The 15,313-nt window shown below is 38.1% G+C and overlaps 1 protein-coding gene across 2 annotated transcripts in view; it reads left to right on the top strand.

Annotated features, from left to right (window-relative positions):
* LRCH2 (leucine rich repeats and calponin homology domain containing 2) overlaps positions 1 to 15,313 on the top strand; it is a 60,248-nt gene that overhangs the window by 34,555 nt on the left and 10,380 nt on the right. For both annotated transcript variants that reach the window (XM_086756738.1, XM_086756739.1), the window contains 7 exons: positions 1,795 to 1,863; positions 5,561 to 5,609; positions 6,717 to 6,833; positions 10,046 to 10,090; positions 10,546 to 10,596; positions 12,902 to 12,959; positions 15,048 to 15,160. In XM_086756738.1, the coding sequence (XP_086612864.1) occupies positions 1,795 to 1,863; positions 5,561 to 5,609; positions 6,717 to 6,833; positions 10,046 to 10,090; positions 10,546 to 10,596; positions 12,902 to 12,959; positions 15,048 to 15,160 (502 nt within the window). The remainder of the gene's footprint in view (positions 1 to 1,794; positions 1,864 to 5,560; positions 5,610 to 6,716; positions 6,834 to 10,045; positions 10,091 to 10,545; positions 10,597 to 12,901; positions 12,960 to 15,047; positions 15,161 to 15,313) is intronic.

Genomic DNA, 15,313 nt, shown 5'->3' with positions numbered 1-15,313 from the left:
AGTCGGCCACCTGGCGAGAGGCCAGAGGGTGAAGCCTGCAAGGCCCATGAGGCCTGCGCCTCCCCCTCTGCCCGCACTCAGCGTCTTGACATCTTCTGTTCTCTCTCTTTTTTTTCTGTTTTCCCCTTCTTAAATACATTATCACAGAGGCATTATCATGGAACATTCTGCTACCAATTGGCTTGGCCTTGGCCAGCAGCAGGTCCGCCCTTGGCCTGGCCGAGTCCACTGAACAAAGTGGAGCGACTTCTAGCAGTTTCCTACAGAAGCTACCACCTTAGGCCCCCCCTCACTAACAAAACCACATCAAACCTTATGTGACTGAAACTTCCATTCATTTTTTTTTTTTTTTAAAGCTTATTCTGTTGTTTTGGTCACATCTTGCTACAGTGTCTTTCTGAGTTTGTCATTGCTTCCAGTTGAAGATATAAGGCAAATTTAAATGGGAATTCTCTCCAAAAATCAATGACTTTAAAATAGGGTGCTTATATTACAGTTTGATAACCTGTGCTCTGAATAGTAATTGTTTGTAACACTTTTTTCAGGCTATTGTATAATTTAATTCTGGAATGCACCCTCAAAATTAAGTTTCTGAAGACAAAATGTAGGGAGCAGATGCTGCAGACTGAATGCTGCAGACTGTGTTGGTTTACAGCCTTTAATGTCTCATAATCCTATTAAATTGAGGTTCGCACAGTGAACAGTGAAGATTTAAACTACAAGTGAGTTTACTGAGATCAAAATTATCACAATAATCAGAAGTCTGAAAATCATCAACTAATTAAAGTTAATGATTGTACTGCCCTGTGTAATGATAATGAAATATAAAGAGGTGCTTACTGTTTTACTTTTTTTTTTCCATTGAATAGCTGGTATTCTTGTAATACTTTCTGATTCTTAATATGTTCTAGTTCTCTATATAATTCAATATAAATATACTTTGACCATTTCTGCACATGAAGTCAGGGTCGAAGTGTAATATTACGACCTCCAAGAATTCTGAATTAATCATTCTTGTTACTGTTCAACATGACACTTACTTGAAAATGTTTAAGTGTTACTGATTCCTTTCTTATTTTTAACACTTTAAACATCCATATATAAGATGACTTCTTCCTGTGTGTGCACACGTGTGGTATGTGTTTGTTCCAGGTGAAAAAACATTTCTGAATGTCTATTGTAATTTTAGGCTTCTTTGACTGCTTACAGTTTAGAAAAATTGAATTTCCATTGATTCATTTTTGCGTTAGACTTATTTAGTTCTTAGCCTCTATTTCTCCATTTTCCATTTCTCCTTTTTCCCTACATTTACTTTGCAATTGCAGTGTTTTTTTCCTCAGTTACCTTCTCACCTGCTCCTACGGACTTCTTGCGCTCTATCTGCGTTTCATTTCTTAGTCTGCTTTAGGTTGACTATCTTCTGTCTTCTAGTTTTAGTGAACAGTGGGGCCTTTTGTGCTGAGGGCAGCATAAGTTTATACAAGTGTGAGATCAGTTGAAATAGTGTCTGTTTAGGGAAAAAAAAATAAGAGCAGGCTTCATTTTGGTTTGAATTATCATCAAGTGTTACTTAAAATTCAGAACTTGAAATATTTAAAAAGCTGGAACTAATATTGTTGATTTAAGTGGAAGCAGGATTGGGCTTGGATTTCATATGTATACACACATATTTCAATTTTATGGAAAATGTCACCTTAATGTTTAAAACTGTTTATTTACAGGAAATGTTACATGGTGAAGAAAAAGGTTTAACTACAAAGCTCTTGAGTAAATATTTATTTTTTTTCTTTCTAGGCTACTTAATCATTCTGTTTCAGTAAGCACAAGGAACAGGCTAAAGCAGCCAACGGAATCTGAAAAATGGTATTGATACATTTAAGTATATCACAGCTTTCAATATTTTGTTAATTTAATTTTTGTTTATTTTGTGTTGCTACTGCCATCTTCTGTCGTTTTTTTTTTTTTTTGCTCAAGATGAAATAGAAGCTACACAAGTAGTCTGTTCTTGAGCTTGCTTCTTTCAGATAAAAAAAAATAATCTGTTCTTCTGAGCCTTTAGGAAAGTTGATGTCATTCAGAAATTAATTTGTGGGTCTGATTATGGCAGCAGTTCAGGTGCCTAAAGATAGGCATGCAGTGATGTTTTAGACATCTGATTCCAGTCCAGAAGCTCATGTCTCCCACAGGTAACAGCCCTGTGCAGATGTGTTAGATCCTGTCTTACATAAAATGACACTGTAGCGCCTGCTTAGGCATCTAAATTTTCCTCCCTGGCAGTCCTTTTGTGGTCTTAAGAGCTGTTGGAAAAGTGTTGCTGGGAGTCTGCAAAACCTTTATTTTTTTGTGGGGGATCTGTCAATGAGGAATCCATTGTCTGCAGAAGCTGTACTCTTATGCTCTTTCTGTGAAATAAAAACAGCACAAACCACCAACAAACGAAAATACCCAGAGCCTCGTCTTTAGGACATTGAGAAATCACAGCTTCCTGTTACTGACTACATGAATGAGAGAGAACTTAGCAAGTTTTCAGCCTCCTTTCCTTAAGTAGTCTTAGATCAGTTCTCTTACTCAGTTTGGTCAGGAAATAATCTATTTTAATTTTAAGTTAAAGAGGGAGAGCTTAACTGGCAGCCTCCTTATGAGCGCTCCATTTGAACAGTAGCTTTTGTGATTTTTGCCAATCTTGATCTTCTCGTATCTATATCTTCAAAAGGATCAATATCTACCTGTGCCCAGACTCTAGTTTGGCTGCCGGTCTGGGAGACAAATGCCATAACTGCTGTTGGTGTTGCTAGAGAGTGCTGGGGGTTGTAACAGCATTCTGCGGTTCCCTGCAGTTCAGGTACACATCAGGAAAGCGTTTACTCGAACAGAAAAGGGACGCAATGTAGGTATTTGTGTCATACATGCTATTTTGGGTGTCTTCTTTCTCATTGGTATCTGCAGTTTGAAAGAGCTAGTTATGCTCTTGTCCTGTGGTGGTATGACTCATGCTGCAACTACTAATAATGTGTGTTTGGAACTTCTCAGTCCTTGGTTACTTAACATACAGTTTCTATTCTTTGGGACGCTGTTACCTATTGTAGTGTACAGCTATGTTAGGCCTTGGTATTATAGGGTATAAATATATCGTATCATGTAAATGTATCTTACTGTGTTTTGTTAGTGAAACAGAGTTCTGAGACTTAACCAAACCAAACAAGAAACCACCCCCTTAATTTTGAGGTGTGCACACAAGATAAGGTAGTTGTTACAGGCTATTTGTTGTTCAGTGGCACTGATATATAGGAACTCAGATCACACACTGCATAAGCAACATACAAAGAGAGTAGAGAGGCTGTCATATAGAATCATGAAATGGTTAGGGTTGGAAGGGACCTTCAAAGGTCATCTAGTCCAACCCCCCTGCAAGGAGCAGGGACATCTCCCACTAGATCAGGTTGCTCAGAGCCTCATCCAAACTGGCCTTGGATGTTTCCAGGTATGGGGCACCCAACACCTTTCTGGGCAACCTGTTCCAGTTTTCCACAACCCTCAGCGTAAAAAAATTTTGTCCTAATTTCTAATCTAAATCTACCTCCCTCTGTTTTAAAACCATTACCCCTGGTCCTGTCACAACAGGCCCTTCTGAACAGTCTCTCCCCATGTTTCTTGTAGGCCTCGTTGAGATACTGGAAGGCTGCTATCAGGTCTCCCCGGAGCCTCCTCTTCTCCAGGCTGAACAGTCCCAACTCGCTCAGCCTGTCCCCACAGGAGAGGTGCTCCAGCCCTCTTATCTTTGTGGCCCTCCTCTGGATCCTCTCCAACTGGTCCATGTCCTTCTTGTGTTGGGGGCTCCAGAACTGGACACAGTACTGCAGGTGGGGTCTCACCAGGGCAGAGTAGAGGGGGAGAATCACCTCCCTCAACCTGCTGGCCACGCTTCTCTTGATGCAGCCCCAGATGCAGTTGGCCTTCTGGGCTGCAAGCATGTGTTACATGCTCATGTTGAGCTTCTCGTCCACCAGCACTCCCAAGTCCTTCTCCTCAGGGCTGCTCTTGATCTATTCTCCGCCCAGCTTATATTTGTTGCCTGGGTTTGCCATGACCCACGTGCAGGACCTTGCACTTGGCCTGGTTGAACTTCATGAGATTTGCATGGGCCCACCTCTCCAGCCTATCAAGGTCCCTCTGGATGGCATCCTTCCCTTCTACTGTGTTGACAGCACCACACAGCCTGGTGTCATCGGCAGACTTGCTGAGGGTGCACTCTATCCCACTGTCCATGTTGCCCACAAAGATGTTGAACAGGGCCGGGCCCAACACAGACCCCTGAGGGATGCCACTTATCACCGGTCTCCACTTGGACGTGGAGCCGTTGACCACCACTCTCTGAGCACAGCCATCCAGCCAAGTCCTTATCCAATGAGTGGTTCATTCATCAAACCCATGTCTCTCTAGTTTAGAGAGAAGGATGTGATGCAGAACAGTGTCAAATGCCTTGCACAAGTCCAGGTAGATGATGTCTGTTACTTGTCCCTTGTCCACTGATGCTGTCAGCCCATCAAAGAATGCTACCACATTGGTCAGGCACGATCTGCCCTTGGTCTTCACCATGTTGGGTGTCACCAGCCACCTATACCTAAAGAATCTACGCTTGGAGAAAACGTAGTTAATAGATACATATGTATCAACAACAAACCTCAGTTATTTATTGCAGAAGTTCCTGCAATTCTCAACTAGATTGCTTATCAAGCTGTTGGATGTGATTTCCTATGCTTTAAAAAGTAGCTTTATTGGTTTGAGGCAAACAGAAAGAGAAAGGAAGGAAAATTAATATGAAGTAGCAGAAGTTAAGTGCCTAATTGCTTTCTGTTTAGGATTTATTATAATTGCTTCTGGTGTGATGTCCTTTTTACTTTTGGTCCGCTGGTGCTAGCACAGCTTCTAAGCCAACTGTCATAATGTGAATGAAATGGTTACAGGTAAGATGACAGAAGTGAATTTCACAGAAAGATCTGGAAAGAAGAACTTAATGTGACACCAAATCTAAACGTTTCTCTTTTCCTTGAGAACTTTCAGTCATCTCGGGAAGTCTGTGTTCCAGAGTGTATTTGAGATCTTGCAGTTTCACTGTGCCATCTCAAAACATTTTTCCCTTCCCTATTAGTATGAGCTAACAGTGAAATGAAGCATGGTAGTCTTCCAGCAGTTTAAGAACAGATGTTTTGTTAGCTTTGAACAAAATATTTTGTTGTTTGCTTTGAGAAACAAAACAATGAAGGTGCATTAGTAATCTTTAAAGATCAACATACTTTAAAAGCTTTATCTGAATTAAGTACTTTAGTGTGGAAGACCTATTGTTAGCATATGGTAACAGGGAATGAAATATGTTTTGAGATTTTAGTTAAACTTTTTAGCCACATTGTGACATCCTTTTACAGGGAGCCAAAACAATACTGTAGTACTTTAGAGAAGCTGCATTTTGAGTGTTCACTTTTTTATTTTTTTTATTTTTTTTTTTAAAGTAACTTGGTTTTAAAGTACAAAGTTTCACAAATCTTCTCATCTTAATTTTTAGCGTGTCAACAGATGACGTAAATTCCCCAGTGTCCCCATACAGCTGGCAGGTAAATATTCAAATGTAAATATTCAAATTCAAATTCATATTTGAGTGATTTTGGGGTTTTGTTTGTGTTAGTTTTTTGGTTTTATTTTTCTGGCAGAACACTTAATTCATATGATTGCTTACATATGTATGTAACTGTGGTGGAAAATATAAAACCTTTGAAGAACTTACACTTCAAAATAATTTGACTTGTATGTAAGGGGGTGTTTTCTTGTAAGAGCATATGGTACTAGCTTTGAGTTCTTGAAACTAATGCGACATAAGTCTTACTTACTTGGTTTTAGTATTCCTTTACATATTATTGCCTCACTACAATATTCTTTTAAAAAAAATTTCTAAATGATTCATGTAGTCCTTCCATTCCCCATACCTCACTGAAAAGCTTGCATGATATGATAAAATTGCAGTGAAACTATAGAGTACTTTTTAATTATTTTATATTTGAATCCATCGGGTATTTACAATTGCTTTAAATGGCTTAATATTCTAATATGAAGAAATAGTTGGAAATTTAGGTTTAGCTTTATTATGAAATGGTCTCTTCAGTTTATCTGCTTTCAGTTTACATAAAATAGACATATTCATACATGTTCATTGCTATTTTAAGAGTAAAGCTACTTCAGCGTTCTGTTCAGAATACGTTGCATAATACAATATTTTGAAAGAGGGATTTCTTTTACAGCTAGTTGATGTGCACAGCCTTTTAGATAGGGGCAGCAGACAAATACTTACATTGGCTTGTAGCCATCCTCTTCTTGTGCAATGTGTATTCAGATTGAGAAATTAAATGTGCTAGTGGCTAACTACACTTCTGTTTTTTGAGTTATTTATGGCAACCTTAGGTGACTACCTAACATCTGCAAAAATTAGACTCAATGCACAAAAGTGTTATTTCATAGATTCTTTTTCTTCTATGAAATATGTTTTAGGATTTGAAAGGAAATAAGTCATTTCTACCAGAATCACCATGAAGACTGATAAAACTTTCATGTCATAAAACTAGATTATGAGAGAGGTGAACAGTTCATAATCATAGTTCATAATAATTTGTCCTAATGCAGATGAGGTGTATTTACCTTTTACATAAAAATATTTCTGAACCTTATAGCCACTGGAAAACGAGAAAGATTCAATGGATGAGCAGCATTGGCCAGAAGCACAGCCAGTGATTTGGCAAAACGAAGAACGAAGGAGAAGTAAACAAATAAGAAAAGAATATTTCAAGGTAATAGGTGGGAGTGTGGCTGGGTGACACTTTTTTTTTTTTTTAAATGAGAGTAGAAGAAACTATATAGTTAAGTAAACGTAAGAAAACCTCTAAGTTTGTCATGGTTTTAATTTTGCATGTAACCTGTGATTTTTTTATTTGGCTCTTTTTAGTTAATATGTATGTATTTAGAGTAATGTGAGAGTGCAAGAAAATCAGGAGGAAAAAAAATCAATGGAAGACTTTGAATAAAGTAATTTACAGTTGTCTTCTGGGAAAGCCAGAAACTAATTTTCAGTCATTGGTCCTTCCCCATTCCTTTTGAAGATTTTTTTTTTTCTTTTCTGTAGTGTGAGAAAAAATATACATTACCTTTTTGTGCAGCATGGTTGTAAGAATGATTTATGCTTTTTTTATTCTCACTAGATTAGTTTGTGTCTTAGAGAGGAGATTTTGTCTATTTGCTGTTGTAGTGTATAGCATTGGTCACTAGACGTCAGTGTCTGCTTATTGCAAAACAGATAGGAAGTTAGAGCAAGATTAGATAAAATATGGTTTGGGGTATACTAGAGAAATAGAAGAATTCTCAGCAGTGCTAGGTTGAGTTAGAATTAAATTTGTCACTGATGAAATTAGTTTCTTGGATCTTTGTAATCAAATATCTTTATGAAATGCATGGGAACTTCAAAGAAATTAAATTCTAGGAAAAACAGAGCATGCCATACAGCTCAGATAATAGCTTCTATAATCACAGAAATTTAATTTTTCTCCGTAAGAATTTATGGAGTTGTATCCTAACTTTAATTCTACTGACTCCTTTCCAGGGTTTTAATCCTAAATGAATTTTATACTGAAAAAAAAAAACAAACCACAGAGTTCAGCCATTTGACTTATTAAACTGCTGTGCTTTCAATACAGAAGACCTGCATTAGTGATCCCTCACAACTTTAAAGGATGTTTGTAAATACTAATACAGATTTCAGTTTTGAGCTCTGTGATGGAGGCAGATACCTGAAAGCACATTACATACAGCTGTAGATATCCACCAAAAGTGAATTAAGCAGACTGTACCAGTAACAAAAAATACTGTTTCACTGATAGTTTCATTTGGAAAAAAAGGCAATAAGCAAGTGAAACAAATTCTGTCTTCCATAATACATGGGGTGGGGGGGGAATAGGTACCACTGCTGTTCTGAGAAACCGGTGAAAATATAAAGAAGCTCATTGAGTATCTATATGGCTAAACATAATGCCTTAAGAATAAATGCCAAATTACTGCAATGGACATCATTAGAACAGGGAAAATCCATTGGATCAGCACCCAGAAGTCTTTATAGAGAATCTTTATTATACATATTAGATGTTTTTATTGTGCAGTTGTGCAGCAGAAGGGTAGGAGAACGCTCATGAGAATCAGAACTCCTTTTCTTGTGGCATTGCACTGGAGTCTCCCCGAAATCTTTGTTGTATTAAATATGTAAAAAAAATTTACAATTTTATCAATGAAAATGCTTATTTTTTCTTTTCTGGAATAGTTTGTATTTGTTTTGGATCCTAGGTACATCTGATCTGAAATGCTTGTTAGCATATCCACAATGGAAAAGAATTGCTGTGTGCTAGCTTTGATGTGGTTAATTATGGTGGAAAAACATTAACACAGAACTGGCCAGAGGCCTGAATGAACAGAAGTCAGCCGTGGAGGTTTGCAGGGCATAGAAAGTTAGGCTTTGCCTTAACAGCTGCCAAAGTACAGGAAATAAACCCAAGAAGAGAAGTATCTAGTCATGGATATATGTAATAGGTCTCTATCTGACCCTAGAACTACCTATACTTTGTGCATAATTTAAAAAAAAAAAACCTAAAATGGCACAAAGCCAACCAAAACAAACAAGAAATCCACCCCCTCAATTCTTCAAAATAAAAACCCCAAAACCACCAAAAAAAAAAAAAAAACAAAAACAAAAAACCCCCAAAACAAGAAAAGAATCCCAAGAACAAGAAATGACACTTTATTCAATCACTGTTCAAAAAAACCCATGTTTAATTTGCACAGAAAATGAACGGCAGTAGGAGAGCTTACAAAGGCTACGTTTATCCTAGACTTCTGATTTTCGAGAGATGCTGTTCACCATTATCAGCATCATTCAGCATGTCATATAAAAGCTGTTGAAAATTCAACTGTCTAAAGCTGTTCAGTTTTACAGTCCAACAGTGCTTTGTTATAACCTTGAAGACAAGCATCTTCTATGCATAACTAATAAATACAACTTTCTTTAACAAAGCTATATAAGTCTGCGCGTTTATTAATATTAAAGAACATAGTTGCAATCAGATTTTTCTTCCTTTTTAAGAAATTATTCTGACTAAAACCTATATGTACCCCTTCAAGTCAGATCTTTGAAGGAGAGCCATCCTTCCAGTTCCAAAGCTAGTCTCTTAATTTAGGCTATGTTCCATCATAAAGATGGGTAGGCTGGCCATATACACACAACGCAATTATCAGAGTTTTGTAGTTATGGATCTGTGGAAAAAGTGCTGGTCTTAAACAGATTAAAGGGTGTGATCTGACTTTGAAGTTGTACAGGAAATAATGATTTTTTTTTTTTTTTAAATTTAATTTTGTACAATATCAAGTCAGTCTCTCAAAGTGTGAGCAATCTTAAAGTTACATAACCAAACATGTTGTAAAAGTAACTTTGAGTTGCATAGTTTTTTCTAACAAATAATGCTTCAGTGTAGCAGTTAAGATTTTTTGCTTGGATCAACTGTCATAGGCAGAGTTCATGTTATGTGATGGTTTAGCCTGAGTTACCACACAGTTTCTCGTTCCCCCTCCCTCTCCCCAGCGGGAACAGGGGAGAGAATTGGGAAGAAAGGAAAACTTGTGGGTTGAGATGGAGACAAAATCCAAAACACACCAGCTACTGAGAGGAAAATTAACTCCACCCCTGCTGAAACCAGGACACATGAATACAAATATTTAGTTTTAAAATATTTTTATTGTCTCATCAACATAACTAAGATCTTGACTAGCCTAGGAACTATATGTTCCTTTCCTGTTTTGTTTCTCTTTTGCTCCTTTGATTCTGTAAGATGTTTGGTTTTGTTTTTTTTTTTTTTTTTCTCAGCAGCTTCATCAGTAATAAGTAACATCTGAGTGATATCAAACCTTTTAGGTCAAATGAAAACAATACTTCCATTTTAAAGTAATAACTGTGTGTGTTTTGCAGTATAAGTCTTCCAGGAAGAGTTCAAGTGGAAATGAAAATGATGAGGTGAGAAAGGGTAATTGTGTAAAATATTTTTAAGAAATGTTTTATTCACTTGTCTTTTATGAACACCTATGAGCCACAGTCACGGAACAGGAGAGCATTGGCTAGAGTCCACGCAAACTAACTTTGTCTTCCAAAGCCATAGCAGAAATAAGTATCATATTCCTTTATTTGAAAAAAAAGCCATCAAGATTGTGTACTGGGGAAAAGTAGGACATTTCCTTGCTTCAGTAGTAGGGAAGATAAATCAATGGTCAGGCAGAGGTAATGTAGAAGTAATAGTTGACATAACAGTAAAGTGTTTCTTTGACTTGCATGTGTTTAAATTTAGTTGCTGCTGGTTTGTCATGTACTTGACAAATGTTGCATGTCTCGTATTGTATATTTCATAATTTCATGTTTCTTGTTAAATCATAATTTTCATTTTTTATAATTTCATCTCTTTGGTTTCTTTTTAGCAAGACAGTGATAATACTAATGTGTCCCCACAGTCTCCTGTGTCATCAGAGGTACAAGTTTGTGGTTTTGTTTTTCATTCAACAAACATTTCTTTGTGCACATTACTTGTCACCAGGTTTTCTGTGCAGATATAAAGCTGTTAATTCCCTTTGAAACTACAAGTAGAAATATTTCATCATCATGAAAATTTAAAAATAGATAGAAATTAGAGACAGATATTACAACATGTTTTACTGTTGCAATTATTTGAATATCCCCTGCATTTCTTCTTTTTGAATGTGTGCTGAAAGGTGCATTGCTTTGTCCCCATTATCTTTCCTAATGAAAATAGCTAACAAAACAAAAAAATCAAATTTGCTGTATTTTGTAGGTGTCCTCTATGCACTAGCCAACCAGAAGATTTAATTGAAACTTGTGGCTTAGTGTTTTATATATCACAGGGAGCCCAAAGGTAGAATCATAGAATCATAGAATAGTTAGAGTTGGAAGGGACCTTCAACGGTCATCTAGTCCAACCCCCCTGCAAGAAGCAGGGACATCCCTGACTAGATCAGGTTGCTCAGAGCCTCATCCAGCCTGGCCTTGAACGTTTCCAGGGATGGGGCCTCCACCACCTCTCTGGGCAACCTGTTCCAGTGTTCTACAACTCTCATTGTAAAAAATTTTTTTCTAATATCTAATCTAAACCTACCTCCTTCTAATTTAAACCCATTACCCCTTGTTCTATCACAACAGGCCCTACTGAACAGCTTCTCCCCATCTTTCCTGTAGGCCCCCTTGAGGTATTGGAAGACCGCTATCAGGTCTCCCCGGAGCCTCCTCTTCTCCAGGCTGAACAGCCCCAACTCTCTCAGCCTGTCCTCATAGGAGAGGTGCTCGAGCCCTCTGATCATCTTTGTGGCCCTCCTCTGGACCCTTTCCAACTGGTCCATGTCCTTCTTGTGTTGGGGACTCCAGAACTGGACGCAGTACTCCAGGTGGGGTCTCACCAGAGCAGAGTAGAGGGGCAGAATCCCCTCCCTCGACCTGCTGGCCACACTCCTCTTGATGCAGCCCAGGATGTGGTTGGCCTTCTGGGCCGCAAGGGCGCATTGCCCACTCATGTTGAACCTCTCGTCTACCAAGACTCCCAGGTCTTTCTCCTCAGGGCTGCTCTCGATCCAATCCCCGCCCAGCCTGTATTTGTGCTTGGGATTGCCACGACCCAGATGCAGGACCTTGCTCTTGGCCTGGTTGAACTTCATGAGGTTGGCACGGGCCCACCTCTCCAGCCTGTCAAGGTCCCTCTGGGTGGCATCCCTCCCTTCCAGCGAGTTGACGGCACCACACAGCTTGGTGTCATCGTCGAACTTGCTGAGGGTGCACTCTATCCCACTGTCCATGTCGCCGACAAAGATGTTGAACAGGGCCGGGCCCAACACGAACCCCTGAGGGACGCCACTGGTGACCGGTCTCCACTTGGACATTGAGCCGTTGACCACCACTCTCTGAGTGTGGCCATCCAGCCAACTCCTTATCCACCGAGTGGTCCATCCATCAAACCCATGCCTCTCTAGTTTAGAGAGAAGGATGTCGTGCGGGACAGTGTCAAATGCCTTGCACAAGTCCAGGTAGATGATATCCGTTGCCCGTCCCTTGTCCACCGATGCTGTGACCCCATCATAAAAGGCCACCAAATTGGTACTGACACTTTCTTAGAGAGTTTAATCCTTGACAATTCTGGCTGCTGCCTTTGTGGTGCAGCCTTGCAGCTTCATTCAGTGGTTGTTTTCCTTTTTAAGGACTCTCCATCTAGTCTCACTGTGGCTGCACTACACTACTGAGCTCTGATACCAGATATTAACATTTCCACCTCGTGTCAATAAGGAACCTGAGGGAGCAGAATGAGAACATCTCCCAAATACAGTAAAATAAGTTGAAATAAAGATATCTCATGTACATACCGAATTACTGACTGCATCTCTCTTTTTAGATGTTGAAATTAGGAAAAACCTGATCTTGATAATTGAATGTAAACACTTAAATATTTTGATGCTGAGTGTTGGGAGAATATTTGCATTTGCTTACAGCTGGCTTAGAACTCTGTTCACAGAATGATTTGCAGTAGTTTGAAATGGTTTAACGTAGATGTTAATCTGGTGCTGCTTTTCTTCCTCAGTAAGATAACTTTATCTGCATGTAGTGAGGTTATTTTCATTCCATTTATTATATATTGTCCCCTTCAAAAAACTGTGTTACAGTTAAGCAGGAGGCCTCGCTTTTCTTAGGCAAGAATAATTTAAACACTGTGTTGGTGGGAACAAAAGTTAATTCTTTTAACAAATGGAAAAAAGTTGACTTTATCTCTTTTAACAGGATTGTGAAAGGACAGACAGTAATGCTCATGGTCCGTTTGGTCTCAAACCGAGGTCAGGTAAGCTGCTGTTCTCTAACAGCATGCTAGAACAGATGTTATTTCCTGTGCTGGAATAGATGGTAAGGATTATAGATGCATGAATTGGAATGAATATGAAGAGATGCTGCAGTACAGCAATCCACTCAGTGTACTTATCACAAGCATAGTACTGGGAAAGACATAGACAGCTGCTTTGGCAAATGAAAGTTCCCCAAGTTGCACAGTAATTTTCTTTTTTAAAAAAATAATATTTTTTTTAACCCCTCCCACGACCCTCCCGATTTTTTTTTTGCATATTTAGTCAGTGTTGAAGAACAGGGAAGCAGCATTTAATTGTTCTTGAGAACTGATGGCTGAGGCAGGAAGGTTTCAAGAGAGGTAGATTTTTGTAATTTGCCCTATGAAGAAATGCTTTGAACAGAGCTTTGTGAGGAATTTTATGGCTTAGTGCTTTGTTGTACCCTGACTATTCCAAGATTCTGCCATACCCTCATAAGAAAGTCTTATAGTCTGAAGCAGACTTTCAGTCCTCTGAAATCTAAGTAGAAATACCTTTTTTTCAGTTCGTATTCTTTTGATTGCAAGAGTCTGTCTGAATATCAGATACCAAGAGCGTAAAACAAGTTTGGAAGAGCCACAGTGCTGTCCTTTTTCTAGTTAATACCGCTCTTCTCTGTTTTTAAGGGAACAGTCTTCATGCAAATTCATTAAGAAAGAATGATTTCAACTCTTCAGTTTAATTTCATTCAGTGTTTATGGTGTCAAAGTTTGACCTCCTTAGTACTAGCCTCAGCCCTCAGTAGTAAACTATGTCTTGTTGAGGTCATGCAAGTGGCTTCTTCAGAGCCCTTAAGTCACTTGAGATTTGTAAGCAGTTGCATGAAACTTCTGTGTCGGAGATAATTAGGTTAGTTACATGTACCAGGACATGCCTGGCTGTGATCTTTTAGAGGCTTCTGAGTTATCTACATCCTGGGTTGTAGGAAGGTGCTGACTTAATAGGAGGAAACAGGCTTGTTAGGAGTTTTCATCTCATCTTTTCTCAGTGCAGTAGTAGGCTTCCTAGAAGCCACTACCAGCTTATGTCTGTAAAAGAGCAGCACCCCTTTCACTCAGTTCTAGGAAAGTGAATGGCATTTTGTTTCTTAGTTACAAGCCAAAATCTTTGTGGTTTTAGATGCTTTCATAGATACTGTCAATAACATGTAATTGTATTTTTCTGTGTACAAGTTACATACTTTCATAATGTATAAAATCAGACCAGTGATTTCAAAAGTATCTATAAAATTTCTATTATTTCTGATTGTTAGATATCTTGCTAAAATACAAACTATTAGAAACAATATAAAAAGTTCGAAAGGTGTAAGTTTTGTTTTTTTGTTGTTTTGTTTTGTTTTTTTTTTTTTCTCAAAAGCATGGAGTGAAATACTTAAGGATACAGTGGTATTGCTAGAGAAGAGTTTTTATTTGCCAGTGTTCTATAGAATAGCAGGATTGTCACTTGAAGGCTTTCTGACCATCAAGAGTAGTAGAGTGAATGTAATTATTTAATAGACCTCCTTTTTAAAGAACAACTCTGAAATTTTAGATGGGGCACTTCATATTTTTCAATTAGTTCTTTAATAAGCAATAACTATATCTCTGCATATGCATACCTAACACATGCATATATGTGCATGTATATATATGTGTGTGTGTGTATTTTAAGTCTTTCATTGTAAGTTGTATCAGGGTGTTCTGTCCCTTTTTTAGTCTCCATAAAGACTTTACACTTGATTAAAGTAAAACAAAAAATACTTTCAAAGCTAGATTGCACGATAAGCATGGAAAAGGGCAAATGTATGTCTCAAACAGATATTTGAATATTGAAGTCAGTTCTGTCTCCATGTTTTCTAGTTATCCATTTGCACTTAAGTAAGATGATCTGTGTATTTTATTTGAAAGGTAAGTTTCATAGACAGCACCTTTACATGAGGATACTTAAATATATTTGATCTCCAAAGTTCTGTAGTTTTTTTTTCCATTTTTATCTTTGATTAGATAGATTTTTACTCACTGCATTTTTAAAATCTGAATTATGAAAACTAACTTCACTATGTTTAATAGCTTTTAGCCGTGCATCTCGCCAAGACTATGGTGCAGTGGATCCTGGATTTACAATGAGGAGGAAAATGGAGCATTTAAGGGAAGAAAGGGAACAAATAAGACAACTTCGCAATGTATGTACTGTTATTTACTGTGTGGGTGCAGTGCATTTGGTTTGCTCTGTACCACAATTTAAACCTTCATAGTAAAGGCCTGCAAATCATTAGAGTTGTACAAGGGCATCTCTATAGTGATATTTCTTCCTAAGGAATTTCATGTAACAGACT

The sequence above is a fragment of the Chlamydotis macqueenii genome, chromosome 11 (assembly GCF_036417535.1).
Source record: "Chlamydotis macqueenii isolate bChlMac1 chromosome 11, bChlMac1.mat, whole genome shotgun sequence".
Lineage (NCBI taxonomy): Eukaryota > Metazoa > Chordata > Aves > Otidiformes > Otididae > Chlamydotis > Chlamydotis macqueenii.
This window is presented reverse-complemented; position numbering and strand designations above follow the sequence as displayed.